Source organism: Prionailurus viverrinus, chromosome B2 (genome assembly GCF_022837055.1).
Source record: "Prionailurus viverrinus isolate Anna chromosome B2, UM_Priviv_1.0, whole genome shotgun sequence".
Classification (NCBI taxonomy): domain Eukaryota; kingdom Metazoa; phylum Chordata; class Mammalia; order Carnivora; family Felidae; genus Prionailurus; species Prionailurus viverrinus.
The window spans coordinates 66,322,978-66,348,487 of NC_062565.1; the positions used below are offsets into that span (position 1 = coordinate 66,322,978).

The following is a 25,510-nucleotide window of genomic DNA, read 5'->3' on the forward strand; positions in this document are numbered from 1 at the left end:
TACAGGGCATGTCAGCTTTGTGCAAGAGGTTTCCTTTTCTCAGACTCCTAGCCAGCTTCTCAGTTCCCGACAGCATCAAAGTCAAAGCAAACCAACTTCAAGGGCTTTTGCTCTTTGCTGCTGCATTAGCTCCAGTGGTGCAATTTACCCTCATGAAAAAAAGAAGCCAGTGAGAGTGTAACTTACTCCTCAGTCTTTTTTTTTTTTTTTTTTTTTTTTTGGTCCTCCAAAAGACCTTCCAACAAGCCCAGTAAGAACAGGCCATTCACTTAGCAGCTTTGAGAACCTACCTGCCAGGCACATGTGAGTGAAAAGAGCTGTATCATATGAAAGGATCTTTGTTGTTGTTATTCTGTGTCAAAATATAAAATCTTAATATTAAGACAATAGTACAACATTGTGATTAACAGCTCAGCACTGGAACCAAACTCATTCAAATCCCAATTCCACATTTACTAGCTATCTAACTTCAGGCAAGTTATTAACCTCTCTATGCCTCAGTTTCCTTATCTACAAGTGGAGATGACAATAATACCCTTCTCATAGGGTTATAATTTAAACTACTGCTTGGCATTATTATCTTAATTGTGAAATGTTTCTTAACAGTCCTAATTTTACTCTAGAATGACCTGATTAAACATTCCTTTCTACCAAGCAATATATAGAACATTTTAAACTTCTTTATATGCATGTAGGGTACCACCGAGGTCTTCTGCATCTTTTCCCCAGGCCAGTGCACGAGCTTTTGTTTATTCCTGGCCTGAAGCCATTTCCTCATTGCTCCTGCTCCCCGCATCTCTCTTATCTAGAGCATGGGGCAGCAAACTACAGTGGGGAGCCAAAGTCCAACCCAATGTTTGTTTTTTGTAAATAAAGTTTTATTAGAACACATCTACACTTAACTTGTTTATGTATTGTCTGTAGTTGCTCTCATGCCACAATGCAAGATGAATGGTTTCAATAGAAACCATACAACCCATAAAGCATAAAATACTTACTATCTGGCCCTTTATAGAAAAAAATTTCTGCCCCTTGTCTACACTTTGAGTAATTCTGGATTTGTACTCCCTGAAATATGTCTGAAGAACTCCAATTTAATTCTAAGGCATTCTTTCAAGAAGACCTCTACAAGAGCCTGCCTTGCCACAAAACAATGTAAACAACTTTGAGCAACTAGAGTAGCTGATCCCCATTCATTTCTTCAGCAGGCTTTTGTTGAACCTCTAATACTTGCCAGGGATTGTGCAAGACATTAGGGTAGAAACCATAGCCCTAACATTGATAAAGTCCAGTAGGAGAGATACAGTGCCTCAGATTTAGCTACAGGACAGTGCATTTGAGGGCACAAAACAAGACCATCTTTCCCTATAGAGGTGATCAAGAAAAACTTCCTAGAGAAGTCAATGCTTGGGCTGAGTCCAGAACAGTTAGCATTTTAGGTAGAGTACAAAGACAGAATCCTGAGAAATGAGCACTTTGGTGACAAAAACTCCAGGAGGACTGGAGTGCAGGCTTCTTAAAGAGGAATGAATAGAGATGATCATGTGGAGAGAGAAGGTGTGAGGTCCCCATCCATTACCCTCTTCTCTCTTGGGTGGCCCACCCAGTCTCCTTGGTAGAGCTTCTAGACAAACAAACCTGTCATGATCATTAATCCAAATGTTGGATTATCAAGGGGAGAGGAAATAACCCTTCATTCCAGAACGTTATACAGTCTGGGGAAGGAGGCAAATGTATAAGCAAATAACTACAGTGCAGTGTGCTAAGTACTAAAATAGAGGTTGATATGCAAGTGACTAACTACTTTGGAAGAATCACAGAAATTTCCATAAGAGAATTGACTTTAGAGCTGAGTCTTAAAGATATCATATGGGGCGCCTGGGTGGCTCAGTCAGTTAAGCATCTGACTTCAGCTCAGGTCATGATCTCATGTTTCATGAGTTCAAGCCCCACATCAGACTCAGTGCTGTCAGCATGGAGCCCACTTCAGATCCTCTGTCCCCTCTCTCTCTGCCTCTCTCTTACTCATGCTGTCTCAAAAATAAATAAATATTTTTTTAAATTTTTTTGAAGATATCATAGGATTTCAGGAAGAGGAAATAGCATATACAAACAATTGAAGTATATAATTGATTGAATGGTGTTTTGTGGCCCTGCAAGTTTTTGTTGTTGTTGTTGCTGGAACCTCAAGTTCCAAAGGCAGAGTGGAAGGGGATGGGGTGAGAGAAGTCGAGAAAGGCCAGTCCATAAACAGCATTATTATGATATACTAAGGAATTTGATGTTTACTTGACAGGCCATGAAAACCAATGAAGGATCTTAGGAAGGGGGAAAGATGTTCTTACTTTCACTTTGAAAGATTTATTCTTTCAAGGTTACAGTATTGCAAATCAAAAGGAGGGGACAGCTTTGGGAGCTATTAGTACATACTTGGTCTGTCCTTAACAAAGGCAAAATGAATGTCATCATCCTTCATATAAATTACTGGTTTCCAAAATATGTATGTTATTAAACATTCCCTCCACATTTATAAAACATATTGCCCGATTTTGAATTTTCATATCTCACCTTAGACCTCTTCAATGTTTTCATTTTCAACCTACAACAAAAACGGTTAAGAAAATCTATTTGTTGTCCAGGGGTGCACAGCTGGCTCAATCAGTGGAGCATGTGACTCTTGATCTCAGGGTTGTGGGTTTGAGCCCCATGTTGGGTGTATAGATTACTTAAAAAATAAAATAAAATAGGGGCACCTGTGTGACTTGGTTGAGCATCTGACTCTTGATTTAGGCTCAGGTCATGGTCCCAGGCTCATGGGATCAAGCCCCAGATGGAGCCCCACATGGAGCCCCATGTCGAGCTCCATGCTGAATGTAGAGCCTGCTTGTGATTCTGTCTCTCTCCCCCTCTGGCCTTCTCCCTTGCACATGTGGTCTCTCTCTCTCTAAAATAAAAATTAATTAATTAATTAATTAATTAATTAAAATTGTTAAAAGAAAATCTATTTGTTTCTATAATAGAAAACCTAATCCTTAATAGGTACAATGGTTTTGTCACACTCACTGATGCCCTAGTAAATGCTTAGCAGTCCTAGATGGGAGACTGATTGTCTTCTGTAGTGTTTCAGTAGGGCCACATGATGCTTATCCAAAGCTGAGTCAATGTTAAAGTTCTTAATAGGCTACACATTGTATCATTCCTTGGGGGAATTGCTTTCCCTCCAATGCTTTACTTACAGATTTGCCTAGTTTCATGTTTAGGAATTAAAAATTGGATTAATAATATTATTTCAATTATTTGAAAAGGAGGGATATATGCAGGGATGGACTGGAGCCAGCCTGTACTGACTTTCAGGAGCTGATTGTTACATTTTTAGGAATTTTGCTGGTTGTTAAATACAGTCATTATGAAAAAGTAAATTGTATAAACTCACAATAAAATAAATTATATTAAAAACAAAAGCAATACATATTCAACACTCACTACTTCCTAATCATTTTACGACATATTACTCTCTCTGTTCTTGAGTTATACACATCTATTGTGTCTCTGTGGTATAAATACGATTAATGACAGAATATAGTACATCTCTTCCCAATTTCTTATTCAAATGATGTCACATTGATAGCTCGAAATGAAGTATGGTAGGAGTATTTATACCACGGAAATGGCCAAATAGTACAAATCCAAATTATAAATATTGATCAAAATTATTAACAATGAATTTTCTTTTAATCTGGCTAGCTTATAAATGGTAAATTATGTAAATAAAATGATCTATGATCTGCTTAAAATATGACTAAGGGCTAGAGTGTAACACTGTCTGTTGAATGCTTTCAAATTGTTCTTCTGTTAAAATATTTGTGAAAGGTAAAGAGAAAAGCAACATTCAACTCTGAGACAAATTACCATAGAGAATTCACACAACTCCCTACAAAAAACAAGGGCAGGCCCCCATTAGGACAAAACAGATCATTCAGTTTGGAGGCATGTGGGTCCACCGCTGGGCAGCCATGCCACAGGCCACAAATGCCTGAGCTACAGTCAGTGGGAACACGCTAACTCATGCCAAAGCTTGTCCCTCTGCGTGTAAGGTGGTTTCTACCACTATAGCCAAGAAAAATTGCCAAAGATCCCAGTCAACCTTTTCAACATCTCCAGAATTTATGCCATGGGAAACCAGGAGGTGATATGAAGGTGAGAACAGACAGATCTGGGTGGGATCCTGGCTTTGCCTCATACTGGTTGCTTGTGTAGGGACCAGTCTTTGAATCTCAGTTTCCCTAAATACGAAAGGGAAATAAGAATATCTTTTCTTTTTATTTTTTTTAATGTTTATTTATTTCTGAGAGACAAAGAGAGAGCAGGAGAGGGGCAGAGAGAGAGAGAGAGAGAGAGAGAGAGAGAGAATCCCAAGCAGGCTCAATGCTGTCAGCAAAGAACCTGATGCAAGGCTGGAACCCATGAAGCTGTGAGATCATGACCTGAGCCAAAGTCAGGAGTCAGAGGCTTAACCAACTGAGCCACCCAGGCACCCAGGGAAATTAAATAAAAATATCTTTTTTTTTATTTTATTTTTTAAAATTTACATCCAAATTAGTTAGCATATAGTACAACAATGATTTCAGGAGTAGATTCCTTACTGCCCCTTACCCATTTAGCCCATCCCCCCTCCCACAATCCCTCCAGTAACCCTGTTTATTCTCCATATTTATGAGTCTCTTATGTTTTGCCCCCCTTCCTGTTTTTATATTATTTTTGTTTCCCTTCCCTTATGTTCATCTGTTTTGTCTCTTAAGGTCCTCATATGAGTGAAGTCATATGATATTTGTCTTTCTCATACTGACTAATTTCACTTAGCATGATACCCTCCAGTTCCATCCACATAGCTGCAAATGGCAAGATTTCATTCTTTTTGATTGCTGAGTAATACTCCATTTTATATATATACCACATCTTCTTTATCCATTCATCCATTGATGAACATTTGGGCTCTGTCCATACTTTGGCTATTGTTGATGGTGCTGCTATAAACACTGGGGTGCCTGTGTCCCTTCAAAACAGCACACCTGTATCCCTTGGATAAATACCTAGTAGTGCAATTGCTGGGTCATAGGGTAATTCTATTGTTACCTTTTTGAGGAACCTCCATACTGTTTTCCAGAGTGGCTGCACCAGCTTGCATTCCCAGGGAAATAAAAATATCTTAAGTGGTCTTGAAGACAAGACATCTAAAGTACTTCACATAACAAGTGGTAGTGTTATTGAAAACACAAACAACACATAAAAACCACCTGGGTTGTGTAAGAATGATTTTTCCCTTCTTCCCACCCACCCAGGTGCCATTAGCTACTCTGACATTAAGTAAAGAAGTGTCTGGGCTTTGGCTTAGCTTTTCTTTCAGTTTTATCCTTAATATTAATCCTTAATATTAGCCAGATTCACAGATATTTTCTTTTTCTCTTTCTTTCCTTTCTTCTCTTATTCAACAAATATTTCTTTCTACTGTGTATCAGGAACTGTGCAAAGCTCTGAGAACACAATGTTGAAGAAAAATGGTAGTAGTAACAGTCATAGTAGAAGTACTGGTAGTAACAATAGCTAACACTTATTGACCACTGACCATTGTGTAAAAGAGACCCAGCCCTGCTTTCATGTAGCTGACAATTTAGTGTGGGGAAACAGGTATTTAAAAAATAATTATGGCCAAAAATTTCAGAGAGTACATATTTCACTATTTTTTCTCCATTTTTTAATATAGGAGACTGAACCCCAACCAAATTTGGTTAAAAAAAAAAAAAAAAAGAACTAAAGGTAAATACTAAGAGGTTAAATTTAAAAAGATTTCCTTGGGCCACCTGGGTGGCCCCGCCGGTTAAGCATCCATCTTCGGCTCAGGTCATGATCTCACAGCTTGTGAGTTCGAGCCACACCTCAGGCCCTGTGCTGACAGCTCAGAGCCTGGAGCCTGCTTGGGATTCTGTGTCCCCCTCTCTCTCTGCCCCTCCCCCACTCACGCTCTGTCTCTCTCTCCCTCAAAAATAAACATTTAAAAAAATAAACAAAATTTAAAAAATGAAAACAAAAAATATTTCCTTTACTTTCCTGTGAATAACTTTGCTTACATATTTTTGCAAATAAAAACAGACCGAAAAACCCTGAATAAAAAAGAGCTTGTTGGAGAAAATGTGGTAGAGAGAGGGAGAAAGAATATTATGGATAAATGATTCCAGAATAATTAGTGTGCAATTAATTTGAAGTTAATAATACAATTACAAGAAAGAGTTTGGGGCTTTTTAACCAGTAAAACAATTTGGATTCCTTGCAATCAGCTATCAGGATAGGTAATGAGTATTTTCTGTTTAAATCCTACATTTATTCCCAATCTTCCCACTTTCCACCGGGGGACAACAAATTTTGGTTTGCAGAGCCTAATTGACTAATTCCCAGCCTGGGATCCATGAGTGTGATAACGGGAGTCTATAAGCCATTTAATGGTTGAAAAAACACTGGCAGGCTTAACATTTACCTGCAATAAGGCTGCACAGACTCATTAAAATGTTATGCTTCTTTGATTTCTTTGGGAATAATATCAAGTTATTGCAGTAACTGGTTATCTTAGGCAACTTGGCTATTATGGCATCATGGGATTTATTGATGAAACATTGTTTTAAAACAAAGGTCCATGTTGGGGGAAGCACTGTAATAAAAGAGATCTCTGGTTCTGAAATCTTAGATCTCCAAGCTCAGTGGATGTGTGTTATGTCTGAAACAAAAGGAACGTGGCTGCCTAATGGAGCAGCATTCTGCAAAAGTAATTTATTAAACAGAATTTTCAAAAATGTCTATACAAAGGTACATTTCTCTAGAGAGAATAAGAGAGTTTTGCAGACGCATCTGCATCTGAAATTGCACATAGGTACACAAAAGACCATTTTAACAACTTTTATATTTTTTAAGGAATGCAGTGTGTTATTTCTTAGACTTCCGAGGGTCACATAGGAAGGGCAGGATTGCATTTTAACTTTGATTTTAATTTGAGGTTTCAGTGAACACTAAAAAGGTATAACACTTAGTATTAAGTCTCTTTTTGTGTGTTTTTCTACTCTCAATGTGTGCATCCCATGAGATATTCTTAAATTGCCTACTATAATCTTGGACTTTTATGTTGCATTTCTGGAGGAGCCTAAAATAATTTGATGCATGACTTTTTTTTCCCCAGAGTTTCTCATGTTTACTAGCAAGCTATTTGGGTAACTTCTTTTAGCAAAGTTATGGAGATTAATATGGAATATGTTGCTTTTACAGGATTATGAAATTTCATGTTGCAAAACGGAAGTTTAAGGAAACATTACGCCCATATGATGTAAAAGATGTCATTGAACAATATTCTGCTGGTCATCTAGACATGTTGTGTAGAATTAAAAGTCTCCAAACACGGTAAGCAATAGAAATGAGATTTGTTGTGAAGGAATAGGGATAAAAACTATCTGAGAAGAACTTTTTGTAGAGAAAACTCTTGAATCTCATATTTCTAATTCATTTTCATGGATAACTGCACTTTTTCTTTTAACATAGATTTTTATTGAAGGCTGTAAATCAGGCATTAAAAGCCTCCAACGACAGTATACAGTATCTCAGTTTCCTCATCTGTACAAATGGGACTCATGTTAGTGCTTGCTTCATAGGGTTGTCATGAGGATTGAATGAATTAATACACATTAACTAAATGCTCAATAAATGTTAATGGTTGTTGCTGATGTCATTTGAATAATTGCCGCTATTGTTGTTTTGTTATTCTCTAAATCCTAACCGTCCTTCAAGAATAAGTAGTCTTTCTCCTTCATTAAACTTGACCCGACTATCTGGCCCACAAAACCAGACCTTTCCCTTCTCTGACCTCCTACAGCATTTAGAACTACTACAGAGCATAGAAACACTCATAATCTTGGTATACTGTGCCAGAGAATTGGGACTGAAAAACAAGGGGTTGGTTCCCATGTTGTTTCCTGGAGGCAAGTTTATTCCTCTTGTTCATGACTAAGACTGGGCCTTTCTCTTCTTTAGTGTCCTGTACAGTGCTAGGTACACACTATCTCTCCAGTGAGCATCTTAGTGAGTGATTAAAAGAAATGAGTTCAATATGTTCCTCCAACCACATTTGATTGTGTTATCTTGAAGCCAGAATGTTCAGTCAACTCAGTTTTTTAAGAGTCTTGCTTCACTCTCAGGCACAAATTACTGGTGTTTGTGTTTGAAGAGTTCTTAAAACACAAGGAGAGAGTCTTAAACATTTGTTTTTATCCCACAGCACACTTAGCCCAGTGGGATATAATGCGCCCTTACTAAAACACCTGTTCATCAATTATAGAAATCATAATTTGTTCATTCATTCATTCACTCACTCATTCATTCATCCAGCAGACAATTATTGAGTCCTGAATGTGTGCCAGGCACTATGGACATTCAGAGATTAATAAAATAATGACTTAGTCCTTGCAGAGCTTGCAGTATAATAGATTAGATATGACAGAAGGTAGGCACTGCCTGTATTTCTCGGCAGACAAAGCAAACGGGAATGTTGAGTCAGTACTCCTGATAATTCAGTTCTAACACACACACAAAAGAAGACAGTAATCCCCATTTCAGTTGATCAAGTCTCCTTGGAAATTGTTTTAATTCATTCTGTAGTCATGTTACAATCTCTGCCTGTGTGGCCATGGTCTTCCAAGTCCTTTAATAGTACTATCTGTGGCTCCAAGCATTTTTACAAAGTTGAAATGCTACAGAATTTGTAGAACTAATCTTTACATTTCCAGCTCATGCAGTGTATATTCCCCAACAAGAATTCCAAAAGATGGAGGTGATCACTTTCTTATCTGCCTATCTCTCACATATCAGATGTACTGAATAATCTGTTCTATTAACATGAAATAATCATAATTATGATTTTGTCATTTTTTCAGCAAATTCAGGAAATGCCTGGTCAGAGATGGAAACAGACAAGTTATCTTGTAGTTTAGGACAATTTTGCCTCCAGAAGATAGCCCATAAGTGACTTCATCACCGACCGGAGTAATGAAAAAATTAATCTCATGTGTAATTCTCATGTTAAGAAAATAAGCACATCAACTGGAACAAGATCATTTTTATTTCATCTTACATAAATTAAAGATAATCGTCTTTAATTTTTCTTTTCAAAACACTTCATTCTGGCCTAGGGCAATCTCCACCTTCAGCATTTATAATCAGATCTCCTCTTTCCTTGATAGTGTCGACCAAATTCTTGGAAAAGGGCAAATCACATCAGATAAAAAGAGCCGAGAGAAAATAACAGCAGAACATGAGACCACTGATGATCTCAGTATGCTCGGCCGTGTGGTCAAGGTTGAAAAACAGGTACGGTTCAAATACACTGGTTAACTTTTAAGTCAGAATATTTTTAATCAAAATGTTGGCAATTAGATGTATTTTAGTGATTAATGTATTTTAAAGACATGAAACCAAGAAAGAGTGAATGAAATTACATTTTTTGTGCATAGACAGTGTTCTCTAAAACACTTGGATTTCCACATAAGGAATAAAAAATTTCATCTCATCAATTAATGCTTGAGGCAACTATAGATTTTCAACAGTAAAATAACAAAGATCTATTTTTCATTTGTGTTTTGGTGGTTATCTTTTTCACTCTTTAAAAAACAGAACAAAACCTCATTGTAACTATCATGGTACATTGAAAGTTGCTAACCCTGAAGCTGTATCTTCTCATACAAAGATAATCGTCCAAACCAAGAAACAGACTCTTAACTAACTATAGAGAACAAACTGATGGTTATTTATGGTGGCCCGCAGGGGGTTGGGGGAGGGGGAGGGGCGAAATAGATGATGGGGATTAAAGAGTACACTTATGATGAGCACTGAGTAATGTATGGAATTGCAGAATCACTACATTGTTCACTTAAAACTAATATAACACTGTATCTTAACTATACTGGAATGAAAATTAAAAACTTTAAAAAAAGACAACTGTCCAGAAATCAAACTGCTCCCCAGTCTAATCAAAAATATTTCAAGTATTAATTCTGAAGCATTTTTATCCCTTTATTTTTATTTATTTATGTATTTTAATTTACATCCAAGTTAGTTAGCATATAGTGCAACAATGACTTGAGGGGTAGATTCCTTAATGCCCCTTACCCATTTAGCCCATCCCCCTCCCACAACCCCTCCAGCAACCCTCTGTTTGTTCTCTATATTTAAGAGTCTCTTATGCTTTGCCCCCTGGTACCTTTATTTTTAAATTTGGAATCACCTACATTGATATTTAAGGTCTCGCTTTCATTATAGAAGTTCCTGACCAGACTGCAGTAGAGTCCCAGAATGATTTCTTGGAGGAGGCTTAGCCAAAGGCAGCTTGATTGGGCTGGGAGTCTTGAAGTTGCTTTCTTACAGTGCTTATATGTTTTTTGAGAACATCAGTTGTCCATTTTAAAGAGTTAAGGGGGTGGGTCTTGGTAGAGATTATGTAGAAGCCAAATCATACCTCTCCTCTGAAATCATCCCTTGCTCCCACCACTGCTGACGTACATTATACTCAATATTTAACTGTATTGAAACACCCTGACTGCACTTTTTAATTCTAGAAATGAAGCCCATTCTTATGACAGGTTATACTCATATGTAACCACTTTCCCCATTTTTAGGTGCAGTCCATCGAGTCCAAGCTGGACTGCCTACTAGATATATATCAACAGGTCCTCCGGAAAGGCTCTGCCTCTGCCCTCACTTTGGCCTCATTCCAGATCCCACCTTTTGAATGTGAACAGACATCTGACTATCAAAGCCCTGTGGATAGCAAAGACCTGTCCAGTTCCGCACAGAACAGTGGCTGCTTATCCAGATCAGCTAGTGCCAACATCTCTCGAGGCCTGCAGTTCATTCTGACGCCAAATGAGTTCAGCGCTCAGACTTTCTATGCGCTTAGCCCTACTATGCACAGTCAAGCAACACAGGTGCCAATGAGTCAAAGTGATGGCTCTGCAGTGGCAGCCGCCAACAACATTGCAAACCAAATAAATGTGGCACCCAAGCCAGCAGCCCCAACAACTTTACAGATCCCGCCTCCTCTCCCAGCCATCAAGCATCTACCCAGGCCAGAAACCCTGCACCCAAACCCCGCAGGCTTACAGGAAAGCATTTCTGATGTCACCACCTGCCTTGTTGCCTCCAAGGAAAATGTTCAGGTTGCACAGTCAAATCTGACCAAGGACCGTTCTCTAAGGAAAAGCTTTGATATGGGAGGAGAAACTCTGTTATCTGTCCACCCCGTGGTGCCCAAGGACTTGGGCAAATCCCTGTCAGTGCAAAACCTGATCAGGTCAACGGAGGAACTGAATATACAGCTTTCTGGAAGTGAGTCAAGTGGCTCCAGAGGCAGCCAGGATTTTTACCCCAAATGGAGGGAATCCAAATTGTTTATAACTGATGAAGAGGTGGGTCCTGAAGAGACTGAGACAGACACGTTTGACGCTGTGCCGCAGCCTGCCAGGGAAACTGCTTTTGCGTCAGACTCTCTAAGGACTGGAAGGTCACGATCATCTCAGAGCATTTGTAAGGCAGGAGAAAGTACAGAAGCCCTCAGCTTGCCTCATGTCAAACTGAAATAAGTTCTTCATTTTCCTTCTAGCATAGCAGTTCCTTTAGCCAGACATATCATTGCATGAACTATTTCGAAAGCCCTTCTAAAAAGTTGAAATTGCAAGAATCAGGAAGAACACGAAAGAAAGTTTATAAGCCCGTTATCTTTTAATTGCATGAAAATGCATGTTAGGGATGGCTGAAATTCCAAGGTACATCAACATTAACCCACTCATTTAGTAATGTACCTTGAGTTAAAAATCCTGAGAAACCAAACACTGCTAATGCTTTGGGGTGTGTGACAATGTCAAGATTAGGTCATTTAGAAGATTTGACTCTGTGTTTTGAAATTATGGGAGTAAACAACTTCAAATTTCAGGCGTTTCTGCTTTGTGATTAAATACAAAATACATTTTCAAAATTAGGCCATAATGTATATGTAAACACAATGGCTACCATCAACCGCTGCTAACAAGGTATCAAGGAAAGCAGAACTTGGGAATAATAATAGAAACGGCTGCTTATTTCAAGATATATTTACCAACCCATTCCTATCCAGTCATTTTATTATTAATGTAATTTGAATGTCAATCTGTGTGCTTTTGGTGATTTAACGCTGTGGCAAGCAATTTTGCACATCATTTTCATGTTGTTCTTTAGGACGAGAATGTTCTTCAGTTAGAAAGTGTGCAAATAATGAAATTCAGGGCCAGTGGGGCAAATAGACTATTTGATACATGTGAGTTCATGGGAAGGTATTCCTCGATGGCTAAATCGCCTTTATAAGTGGTCGACTTCTACACAAGCGAATACAATACGGATGAGTAGAAGGACCAGTGCGGCTGGGCTGATCTCTCTGCAATGGCGCCACCCCCGGCTTGCTGTAGTGTCAGAAACCATTCCCGCCGAATTGACAGGCAGGATCCTGGGGAATTAGACATTGGAGTGAGACTGAAACGGCAAAGGCCTGAAAAGAATCCAGACACAACACCAGGAAGTGGGTGAAGTTAATGAAAATAGCCTCACCCTCAGAGGGTAAAGAGAGGGAGAAAAACAAACCAAAATAGAAGAACTTGATCTTTTTAGAAAATGAATATTACTAGGGAATCTCAACTACCTAAACATCCCTTCGTCTTATATATAAACAGAGAATTTTGCAAGGTATTTATTTTTTAATACGCCCTGAATGTTTTTTGCTATTATGTAATACATTTTGCATATGGAAGGCTATAACTAAACTTCCTTTACTTTTTATACTGTAGCAAACATTTTCTATTCTCCCCCAAGAATGTTGCCCCAAATCTATAATTATTGGTTCCGTTTCTGGTATACACATTTACAGTTAGAAGCCAGGTACTCCTGGCTGGGTCTGCAAATCAAAACACTTAATCATATAGCCGCAGCAGCAAGGACCCAAGGGAAACAAAGTGAAAGATGCATTTACCAGAAAAGCAAGCCACGCTGACTGCTTGTTGGAAACCTCTCTAGCTGTCTCAGAACTTCAGCCAAGGTAATGGCATTAAAAAAAGCAAGGAGAAGCCAGAGAGCACTTCAGTTCAGTTAAACTCCAGCCACAGAAGGACTTATGAAAGGAAGAGTTTTTTTTCCTTGGCAGATAATGCTCCTCCAAAAAACTTTCATCAGCCAGGAAGACAAAGCAGGGATAGCAACTGGCTGTCCAAAGGCAGGAGGAGGCCCTGAAATCCACCAGTCCTTCCCAACTGTCTCCCCCAACTGGCTTTCTCCACCCCTGACTCTCCTACTCTTCCTCTCCAATAACTTATCAATTCCCTGCCACTCTTTTGCTCCTGAACTTCACCAGGCCTTACCCAGTCTCCATCCCCAAGTAAGCGACTTCTCTGCTCTTCCTCAAATAGGCTTCTCAACCTTTTAAAACCCTTGCCCCTTTTGATAAGCACTGAAATTTTAAAAGCTTTTTCTTCTCAACCCACCTGGATTCTAGCATCCTCCCCTGGAGTGTATCATTCAGAATCTTCTTGGCTGCTGGAGACATACAGAAGTTAGGGTCTCAATTCTACACTCCAGTTAAAAAAGATTTTATCAAGCTTTTAAAGCAATTATTTTCATTTTTGAAGCACAGAATTTTAGTAAATTATTAAATGAAGTTTTTCACCTACTATGTCTCTCCTCAACCTGAAGTTGCAACACACTCTCCCAAAGAGGTTGGACACACACGCGCGCGTGCACACACACACACACACACACCATTCCTCTGACCTAAAGCCAGACACCTGCCATGCACACTGCAGGCTCTCTCCAAATATCAGTCGAGGAAGAGGAGGGAGGCAGCAACTTTCAGGTAGCACTGATTCCTGGACATACTCTGTCCTGGGTCGAACCCCACTGGCAGCAGGAATTCTGAATGTATTGGGGACCCCTCCTTAGGCCTCTTTAGGCTTCAAACACAGTATTCATCCAGCATTGCTGAAGACTGAAGATTCAGAAACAAACCCTAAATGCATCACTGAGGTCTTAATCGTAGCAAAATGTGATAAACCATGATGTGAAAAACTTTTATACATTGAAGCCATGACCATTTTGTGTCTATCTTACTCTAGCACAAAAACTGTTGGATGTTAAAAGATAGTCGTGCTATATGCAAACTGTAGGGTTTTGTCTGTTGTGCTACTCTCGACGGAGTTGAGAGGGGTCTCCCATTTACACTTAGCAAAGTCCCATTGGTCCATGCCAAATGGTGTCTTGAAGCACAATTTAGCTGAGCACTGAGCAGTCACATGCTCAGAAGTTTGTCTGCCTTCTTCAATATGTAGGGTTGATGAAGCTAACACGCACTAGCAAACATCCCTTCTATGAGGTTGACTAAAAATATTGCTGTGTCTGGTCTAAATGTTTGCATTTTGTTCAACTAAATTAATATCTGTAGGTTGCAAGTTTTGTTTTAAGTAAGACACTTTATTGAGTTTTTAAGTCTTTATCTCCTGTTCAAAGGTGCCTTTCTCACCTCCCATTGACTCAGTGATTCTGAAAGTTCATAATTTGCAGGTGAAACAAGTCTAATAGGAGGAAATCAGGCACAAAGTGACTAATTCTCATGCCCATTTGCAAAGCAAAACTACAAGAAAGGATGAAATCTGAGCAACTAAATTAACGGATCACTTCATTCAACCAGACTGAGAAAATGTCATAAACATTAATGTATCTCCCCAGAAGCTGATATTTTTTGCCTTAAATGACATGGTTGTGTTTTTGTAAGAGAAACTTAATATAATTATGTGCATTTTAAGTGAGCAGTTCTAAAAGTCAAGTATGACAATACAGTCGTCTGTTCCTGAAAACAAATAAATCAGGAACATCATACCCATCTCAAGCTATCATTGAAATGTAATTTCCTTTGCTCTCTTTTACTGGGATCATTTGTTTTAAAGTAAAACATTAAAAATATGTCTATAAACAGTTAGCGTGACTGTTTTTATCTGGAACTAACCGGTTGGTTCTGAACTCACTGGGCCCAGTGAGCCAAATGGGGTGTGTACAGATTTTGGACTGAAATATAAAAGTTCCCTTTCTGCAATGTGAGTGAAGAAACCATTGGTAATTTGGGGACGGGGAGATTTGCAAATGTTTTTGAGGGTGTATCATAAGAAAATGAGGGGCGCCTGGGTGGCTCAGTCGATTGAGCATCTGACTCTTAGCTCAGTTCAGGTCTTGATCCTGAGATCATGAGTTCAAGCCCTATGTTGGGCTTGGCACTGGGTGTGAAGCCTACTTAAAAAATAAAAATAAAAAATAAGAAAAATTAATTTGATATTGATCAAAATTCAGGTAAGCAGTGCTTGTGTATTAACTAGACACATGTCACATGTGCTTTGTATTAACTCTAATAAAAGGGTTTGCTAAAGTGACAGGAAATCACTGGGAGACCAGGCAGGTGCCCAAAGCTGCAGCCCCTGGCTACCCAGAATTACCATTTTTAGCATCTAGCCAGCAACACCATACCAAAGAAGACTTGAAAGTGGGGGATGGGCATTGAGGAGGGCACTTGTTGGGATGAACATTGGGTGTTGTATGGAAACCAATTTGACAATAAACTATATTAAATAAATAAATAAATAAAATAGCCCATTCCTTCTATTCTCGTAGGAATTTTGCACTAAGTATCCATGATTAATTCCAGCGGAATTATTTTAAAGGAAGCTCTGAAGGTTAGGACTCTGGACTACAAGGTAACAAAGCCCTAACAGAAGCATTTGAGACAGGAGGAAGAAGGAAGAAGGAGTGTTATCCCGGAGAGCAAAGTGAGGGGACTTCCCATCACGGCTCTAATGAGACCAAACACGTCTATGCCTATTCTACTACCTTCTAGAGATGAGTGAAAATAAAACTGTGTACGGAACATGCCTGCTTGACCAACTTAAAAGTGTAAATCACTTCCAAACACGTTTGAACTTGTTTAGCACTACCTTTCACCCCCACCATTTAATTTTTTTTTTTTCCAACGTTTTTATTTATTTTTGGGACAGAGAGAGACAGAGCATGAACGGGGGAGGGGCAGAGAGAGAGGGAGACACAGAATCGGAAACAGGCTACAGGCTCCGAGCCATCAGCCCAGAGCCTGACGCGGGGCTCGAACTCCCGGACCGCGAGATCGTGACCTGGCTGAAGTCGGACGCTTAACCGACTGCGCCACCCAGGCGCCCCCACCCCCACCATTTAAAAGCAAAATTATACTTCCGAAAAATACTGTATCTTAACCATAGATAAAAACAGGTTCCCAGGGACACCCGCATGGCTCATTCAGTGAAGGATCCAACTCTTGATTTCTGCTCAGGTCATGATATCACGCACGGTTTGTGAGTTTGAGCCCCACACTGGGCTCTGCACTGGTAGTGCCGAACCTGCTTGGGATCTTGTCTCTCTCTCCCTCTCTCTTTGCCCCTCTCCTGCTCTCTCCCTCTCTCTCTCTCTCTCTCTCTCTCTCAAAATAAATAAATAAATAAATAAACATTAAAAAAATATAGGTTCCCAGACCTTGGAAACTTTTATTAGTGTGGCTTTCACTGCTTCAAAAATGTGATGCAAGTAAAAATTGTTTTTAAAAACAATTTAATTTTAATTATAACAAGGCTTCACTTTCTAACACACCTAATTGCAAATTATACATTTCAAAGCAGAATTTATCAGATGTATTGTGTGTAAACTATAGATTTATGCACTGCCATGGAAATTACAACACCACAAAACTGGTAAATGGCAAAATGTTTTTGTTCAAATAAATAGAAAATCCAGAGGTACACTGGTATGACTTACTTCTCTTTGCCCATGATTCACTTCATGTCTATCATAATTTTAAGTCTGGTGTTCTCTAGGAGAGACATCACGATCCTAGCATTCTCATATCCTGCCACAACACCTACACCTACTTTTTCAAACACATGCATTTTTTCTTATTTTTAGTGATGCTCATCTCTCCATTATTTGCTTCTTCTTCCTTTGCCTACATTAGTGTGACTTCCTTCCTGGATTGCCAATCCCTGCTCATCCCTGTGACCCCAAGTAATGAAGTATTCATGCGTCCCCTTATTGCCACTCGCTCTCATGTGAGCCATGAAGACATCACACCAGAGATGCCTGGTTAAGCTCTGACTCTTGATTTCGGCTTAGGTCATGCTCTCACATTCGTGGGTTCAAGTTCCATGTTGGGCACTGTGCTGACAGTGTGAAGCCATATAATCCTTACCACATTACCACAGGTAATATATCCAGGAACACTCTGGATGAAACAACCTTAAATACATTTTGTATAAAGAACATTTTTGGGGTGGCTGGGTGGTTCAGTTGGTTATCTGCCTTCAGCTCAGGTCATGATCTCACGGTTCGTAAGTTCGAGCCCCACATCAGGCTCTCTGCTGTGCATGCAGAGCCTGCTTCAGATCCTCTGTCCTCCTCTCTCTCTGCATCCTCCTCTGCTTGTACACGTTCTCTCTCTCTCAAAAATAAATAAATAAAACCTTTTTTTTAACTTTAAAAATATATATAAGAACATTTTATTATCTAACACAGTTGAAGTCCAGAGGTAGGATGGCATAATACAGTTTGCCCAATTACATCTTCAAGGTTCCAGGTTCAACGTTTTTATCTCTACTGTCTTCCTCATCAGGATAGTATTGATGATTCTTCTCTTGTCCACAAGATGGCTGCCAGAGGCAACTGCTGCCACACACACCCTTAATCACAGCCAACAGGAAAGGGGAGGAGGTGGGGAGCCTGCCACTCACCATGGAATACAAATCCTTTCCTGACACTTGATCAACCTAAAGCAGGTCACATGTTCATTCCCTTTTTTGTGTTTTGCTTTGTTTTATTTAAATCCAAGTTAGTTAACATATAGTGTAATATTGGTTTCCAGAGTAGAATTTAGTGATTCATCACTTACATATAACACCCAGCACTCATCTCAACAAGCACCCTCCTTACTGCCCATCACCCATGTAGCCCATCCCCTCTCCAGCAACCCTCAGTTTGTTCTCTGTAGTTAAGAGTCTCTATAGTTTGCTTCCCTCTCTTTTTTTTAATCTTATTTTTTCTTCCCCTCCCCTATGTTTATCTGTTTTGTTTCTTAAATTCCACATACGAATGACATCATACGATATTTGTCTTTCTCTAACTGGCTTATTTCACTCAGCATAATACACTCTAGTTCCATCCATGTTGTTGCATATAGCAAGATTTCATTCTTTTTGATGGCTAATATTCCATTGTGTATATACACCACATTTTCTTTACCCATTCATCAGTCAATGGACATTTGGGTTCTTTCCATAATTTGGCTATTTTTGATAGGGCTGCTATAAACATTGGGGTGCATGTGCCCTTTTGAATCAGCATTTTTGAATCCTTGGGATAAATACCTAATAGTATAATTGCTGGGTCATAGAGTAGTTCTATTTTTAATTTTGGGGGGAAGCTCCATACCGTTTATCAGAGTGGCTGCACCAGTTTGCTTTCCTACCAACATTGCAAAAGTGTTCCCCTTTCTCTGCATCCTCACCAACATCTGTTGTTTCCTGAGTTAATTCTTGAGGCTGATAACAGTCACCAAGTATCTGCCCTGATTGGCTTGAGCCAATCACAACTCCCCTTTTGGAACTAGGGAGAAAGGACCCACAAAATCATAGTTCTATTGGAAGAAAAAATTTAGGCAAAATATATATTATATACAATATAAAATATAATAAATATATATATTTTTTGTCATACTATATAGTTATAGGTAGTTACTATTAGATGAGAAAACTAGTGCACTGAGAGATTACTAACTTGCTGAAGATGATAAAGCTTTTCAGTGGTAGAGCTCAGTTTAAATACTTGTAGTCTCACTCCAGGGTTTGAGATACTACTTTTTTTTTTTTTAATATTTATTTTTGAGAGAGATACAGACAGAACATGAGCAGTGGAGGGGCAGAGAGAGGGAGTCACAGAATCTGAAGCAGCCTCCAGGCTCTGGGCTGTCAGCACAGAGCCCAACACATGGCTTGAACCCACAAACTATGAGATCATGACCTGAGCCAAAGTTGGACGCTCAACCAACTAAGCCACCCAGGCACCCCTGAGATACTAACTTCTACATTTTGTTTGTTTGTTTGTTTGTTTGTTTGTTTGTTTTTGAGAGAGAGAATGCAGAGGGAGGGGCAGGGAGTGAGGGAGACAGAGGATCCAAAGCAGGCCCTGTGATGACAGCAGAGAGCCAGATGTGGGGCTCCAACTCACAAAACGTGAGATCATGACCTAAGCTGAAGTCGGTGCTTAACTGACTGAGCCACCAGGCACCCCACTTCTACATGATTAATATGTGAGTGTGCCCATACAGAAGTCTTTGGTGAACTGGATTTAGAGATCAGAATTACAGTCCCAAGAAGACAGAATGTTAATTTGATAATTCCTAGTGTGAAACTTAATTGAGGGAGAAAATAGTCTTTTTGCAATTGTCTTTTTTTGTTTGTTTATTTGGAGAGAGAGAGAGACAGCACATGCAGGGAAGGGGCAGAGAGAGAAGGAGAGAATTCCAAGCAGGCTCTGTGCTGTCAGTGAGGAGCCTGATGTGGGGCTCCATCCCACAAACAGCAAGATCATGACGTGAGCTGAAATCAAGAGACAGACACTCAACTGACTGAGCCGCCCAGGCACCCTGAAATTGTCTTTTTTAATAAAAGCTTTCCTTCTACTTTGTGAGCCATTAATATTTCAATTATCAATTAGAAAGTAAGCATAATGTTCCCTTTGAAAATAGTATGATTGGCTTTCTTCCAGCCAGACTGTTTTTCTACTATGAACCTATTCCTACTTGTGTTTACACCTGGCCAAAAACTATGAAACTAACAAATCTTGAGGGGTTTAAAATAGACTCCAAATTCAACCACTTCCTAGCACTTCCACCGCTGCACTGTATGTAGTCCAAGGCACCATCTTTCCTCACCTGCAATAGCCTCATTGTGAGATCCAGGCTGCTGGAGGAGGAGAAGTTCAAAGTGAGGACATGTTTAGCTTGTCATAATCTTGACTAGAGAGATCCAGCTGTGGATTTGCCATTCAGGAAAGTTCTAGAAAGGAGATTTAGGAAGGCTTATTGTCAATTTATTCATAGCTTAAGGGACTTCAGGATCTTTTGCTCCTGGAACACCCCATCACCACCCCCGAACATTTAGCAATCAAGGACAATGCCTGGGTACCTGAGGTTCTCCAGGTTGCCTGGCTCCCTACTTCACCAGGCAGTTGAAGTAGGACCAGTTTCTGTCTCCATTTAGACCCTCCACCACCACACACACACACACACACACACACACAATCTCTTCATTTCTTCTCACATGAGTCTGCCATTTTTTTAAAACATTTATTTATACTTGAGAGAGAGAGGGAGACAGATCGCGAGTGGGGAAAGGGCAGAGAAAGAGGGAGACACAGTATCTGAAGCAGGCTCCAGGCTCCGAGCTGTCAAACCATGAGATCATGACCTGAGCCAAGCTCGGACACTCAACTGACAGAGCCACCCAGGCACCCCTCATTAGTCTACCTTTTAAAGTCCAGGGGAATGTTGGGGAGGGTCCCCTCTTTTCTTATTTTTTTGTAACATTTATTTTTGAGAGACAGAGCATGAGAGGGGGAGGGGCTGAGAGAGCAAGAGACATAGAATCTGAAGCAGGCTCCAGGTTCTAAGCAAGCTGTCAGCCCAGAGCCCAATGCTGGCTCAAACCCACAATCCGTGAGATCATGACCTGAGCCAAAGTCAGACGCTGAACCGACTGAGCCACCCAGGAGCCCCAGGGTCCCTTCTTTTCTGGAAGCCCCTGTCTTCATTCAACCTAGAAGAGCCTGACCAGGCTTCATGTGTGAGAGAAGCAGTTTGTGGGAGAGCTCTTTTCCGTTTCCTTCTCCAGTACTGGGCCGCATCTCTGGGAGTCAGCAAGGCGGCACATCATGGTTCTGAAGACCTCAGTGCTGGACCCTCCCAAAGCCCCTCCTGGGTCGGATAAGCTTATCCAAAGGAAAAAGACAGCACATCAGAGACTTTATACATGGAGTCACTTACTTTATTGGAAGTGGAAGAACACTTTCTTACATTTAAGAGACGTGTCTCAGACATATGCCTAGAAGGTCTGAGAGGAACAAGATTAGGTCATAAATTCAAACTTCTATCAATGCCATTTCTCACCAAAGCCAAAACTTTCCCTCACCTCCTAAATGCCAAGGGGAGATCAGTCCTTTATTAATAACAGAGTGAAATCTAATGGAATCTAGGACAACCAACCCATTGGTAGGGGAAGCCTGGGAAAGCCTGAGAGAGAGACAGTCCCGCCCACCCTCGTAGGCAGACTGGGCCCTGGTCCTGGCACTCTGGTGGAGATGGCCAGGTCGTCCTCCGTCAGGGCCTACCTCCAGCCTAACTGCAGCATCTGAAGGTCTGTGGAGACAGAGGCAGGGCTCACAACTAAGACCCAGGGCAGGCCAGGACCCCCAAGGAGACATTAAGCAGTGTTACCCCAACCCGGGCCTTCCTGGCTGTGCCTATCCACACACCTCCCTGCTACCTTGCTGCAATTCCAGACTGAAGACCACCAAAATGGCTGTGGCTCCAGGGCACTATCTTGAAGGACTCACTGGAGTACCTGCATTTCCGGCCACCCAAGGTATTCCTGAAGAAATCAAGATGCCGCACAGCTCTACAATTCAGCCAAGGACATTGACCTTGAGCCTGCCAGTCGGAGTCCCAGCTCCCCATGCTCCATATCATATCACATAGCCACTGCCTTGCCACAGGCAGTCCAACTACGGCGACATGGGTCTGGCATGTGGCTATGAACCAACCTTCCAGCTGAATGAGGGTGTAGCTGTGCACCTCAATTCAGTGAAGGTCTATGTCAAGGTGGCCTGCAACCAGAGGAGGGACGTGTGAACCTCCACCCCTAGGGGTGTATGCTCTGGGACAGATTGTGGGAGAGTAGGGGAAGGTTGGAAACCGGGGAGGGGGCATGGCATAGACAAGAGCCACCCAACAAAGATGCACTCCTCCTGGTTCTCTTCCATGTCAAATACCAATGGAAGGGAAAAGTTCTCAGCAGATACTGTCAACCATGGCTTCCTGCTGCAAGTCCTCATATCCTTGCCCTGAATTGCTCATACCTGGTTTGGAATAGGGGCAAGCTAAAATGACCTGTCAAAAAAGAACCTGGAAGAAGTCAGGATAGGCCCAGGACCTGTGCTAAATATTGGCACCTGAACAACCCCACATCTTGGACAGCCTTAGGGGAAGGGCAGCCCATGCCTACAACTCCTTTCAATAAAATCCATCCCAAGTAACTGTCTAATCGGAGCTTAATCCTTTCATGCCAAATTGTATTATCTCCTCAGTGCTTGCCTCTCTGATGCCCAAGAATCCAAAATTATCTTCATTCTAATTTCAAAGAAATTTTGGAGCATATCTACTGGGCATGAGTGAGGGCAGGGATTGAGGGATGAAAAGCACTAGAACAGGAAGATTCCAAAATGGCCTCCCTAGATTTGGACAGGCACTGTTTTAGTTGGCTCACACTACAAAATATTATAGACTGAGGTGGTTTATAAACAACAAGTACCGCGACACCTGGGTGGCTCAGTCGGTTGGGCAGCCAACCACAGCTCAGGTCATGATCTCATGGTCTGTGAGTTGGAACCCCGTGTAGGGCTCTGTGCTGACAGCTCAGAGCCTGGAGCCTGCTCCCAATTCTGTGTCTCCCTCTCTCTCTCTGCCCCTTCCCTACTTGCTCTTTGTCTCTCTCTCTCAAAAATAATAAACATTAAAAGAAATTTTTAAACAAGTACTTATTTCTCACAGTTCTGGAGGCTGGGAAGGCCAAGATCATGGCACTGGCAGATTTGATATCCGGTAAGATATTCCTGGTTCGTAGAAAGCCTTCTTTTCACTGTGTCCTTACATGGCTGCATGTCTGAAGGGGCACTCAAGCTTTCTGGGGCTTCTTTTATAAGGACATGAATCACGTTAATGAGGAGGAACTTTCCCAAAGGTCTCACTTCCTAATACCATCACCTTGGGGGTTAGGAATTCAATATGTGAATCTGGGGAGGCATGCAAGCATTCAGACCATAGCAGTTACTACCAGCCAACCAATGATTACACATGTGTGGTCAAACCTGAGCTTATTTGGTGTGCTGCTTCAAGAAAGAAGCAACAGTCCAGAAATACAGAGCCTCTTTATACAGAAGAGTTGTGGAGAGCCTATTATAGGATTTGACTGGGTGATTCTGAGGGCTGTTTAGAGAAGCAGAGGCCAGTTTTGTAAAAATAGGGCAATCTGGTGATTATCCTGATTTTTATGTAGGAGGCAGGTTAATGTGGTCTTGATTGAAGAGTGTCATTGTCTCTGTCTGGTTGTACACGTAGTTTGTAGTAAATGGCCTTTCTACATCTTGCTGCATCACAATCGCTGAGTGGTCTTGACTGGTTAAAGTATTCTGCAAGAGTCGTTTATGTTTAGTAGGGAACATTAGAGTTTACTTTCCAGCTGCAAGTTCTTAGGGTGTTTTTGGTTTTTTTTTGGTGGTTTTTTGTTTTGTTTTGTTTTGTTTTTTTACTTTTCAATCTCCCCTTTTGACCAAAGGACATTGGCCAGCCCTCAGGACATTCATCTGCATGGTTCAGATCCACACTATCACCAGAATCCATTGATCACAAGACTATTTGGAGAACACTGTCTGCATTTGTACTGCAGTTAGTTTCGCATGAGTCTTTTATTACAAGGTGAGATGCTGAATTATTTAAGAACATAATGACTGCACAGTAGCATTTAATAGGGACACCTGTGGATAGGGACACCTGGGTGGCTCAGTTCATTAAGCATCTTGATTTTGGCTTAGATCATGTGAGTTCATGGGTTCGAGCCCACTGACAGTGTGGAGCCTGCTTGGGTTTCTCTCTCCCTCCTCTCCCTCTCTCTGCTCCTGCCCCGCTTCCGCACATGCATGCATGTGCACACTCGTGCACTCTCTCTCTCTGTTTCAAAATAAATAAGTAAACTAAAAAAAAAAAAAAAGACTGGACAGGATACATGGGTCAACTAAAATACAGGTAATTACTGGAAACAAAGTGATTATTAGTCCTATTAACAGGTTGCAAAGCAAAGAGCCTAGACTTCAAACCCAGACCATGAAATCAGATCCCCAAATCCACCTGAATGTGTTCTAGAGAGCTAGTCTTTCTTCTAACAACTACTAACTGCTCTACCTAACCAATAGTGTTTTAGGTAGGTGCTACAAGCAGTGTTTTCTATAAAGCAAACACTTAGCTAGCCAAGAAGAAACCAAAGGCCATTTAATCATCCATAACCACCATGAAACTTTAATTTAATCTAGTTTATTGGACCTCCAGAGCAGAGGTAGTGTCATTTATGACTTCTCTTAGGTTCAAAGACAAATTTTGTACCAGCTTTTCTTGTATTATTCCTACTATTGAAATTGCAGTGGGAGTCGATTACATCTCCTGGGAGCTCTTCTGAATAGTCCATGCTTCCCTTGTTTCAGGTCTCGCAGTATCTTTCTTAGAGAAACAGTTCCTGTAGGAATAGATGCTTTAAATATTGCAAATTCTCTAAAAGTTACTCCATACTATTACACAAAATAGGTTTGTGTAATAATCAGGTGAACGCCTGATGTCCGCATAAAAAGTAGTAACTTACTGTTGCACAAACTGAATAGGAAGCACAAGTATCATTGATCACAATGGGAGCAGGACAATCATTAGTCCCTTAATATGTAAAGATTCCTCAAGTGGAGGCTGGGGAGTCACTGAAGACAACAGACCAATACTGCAAGGATAACCTTAATATTTGTTTTTATTCTATAATCTTGTTTCATGAGTCAGGCTAAGTATTGGGTTCAATGTTAAATATTGATAGAGCTGAAGCCTAAGATTAATACTGTCAGGAAGATTCAAATTCCAGAAGAAAAAAAATTTTTTTGAAGTGTTGAAAAGAACAGCTATTAAATTTTGGTTAGTCAAATCTGGTGGAGGATGACAAATCCATTAATCAATTAGATTTAGAACAATATCTATAGCCTGGACACACACACACACACACACAGAAAGAGGTTTGCCTCTCCTCAAGTGGAAGAGAAATACTACAAAGGATTAAGATTAGAAATGTAACTATGAGAGGGGCGCCTGGGTGGCACAGTCGGTTAAGCGTCCGACTTCAGCCAGGTCGCGATCTCGCGGTCCGTGAGTTCGAGCCCCGCATCAGGCTCTGGGCTGATGGCTCGGAGCCTGGAGCCTGTTTCCGATTCTGTGTCTCCCTCTCTCTCTGCTCCTCCCCCGTTCATGCTCTGTCTCTCTCTGTCCCAAAAA

General features: G+C 40.7%; 1 protein-coding gene across 2 annotated transcripts in view; it reads left to right on the forward strand.

Annotated features, from left to right (window-relative positions):
• Positions 1 to 15,878, forward strand: part of KCNQ5 (potassium voltage-gated channel subfamily Q member 5) — a 521,883-nt gene extending 506,005 nt beyond the window's left edge. The window contains exons 11-13 of one of the 2 annotated variants that reach the window (XM_047860007.1): positions 7,309 to 7,440; positions 9,273 to 9,399; positions 15,760 to 15,878. In XM_047860007.1, coding sequence (XP_047715963.1) covers positions 7,309 to 7,440; positions 9,273 to 9,399; positions 15,760 to 15,783 — 283 coding nt within the window. In that variant the 3' untranslated portion in view covers positions 15,784 to 15,878. Of the gene's footprint in view, positions 1 to 7,308; positions 7,441 to 9,272; positions 9,400 to 10,703; positions 15,248 to 15,759 lie in introns of those variants that run through there. The other variant, XM_047860006.1, reaches the window with a different exon arrangement.
• The last annotated feature ends 9,632 nt before the right edge of the window (positions 15,879 to 25,510 follow it).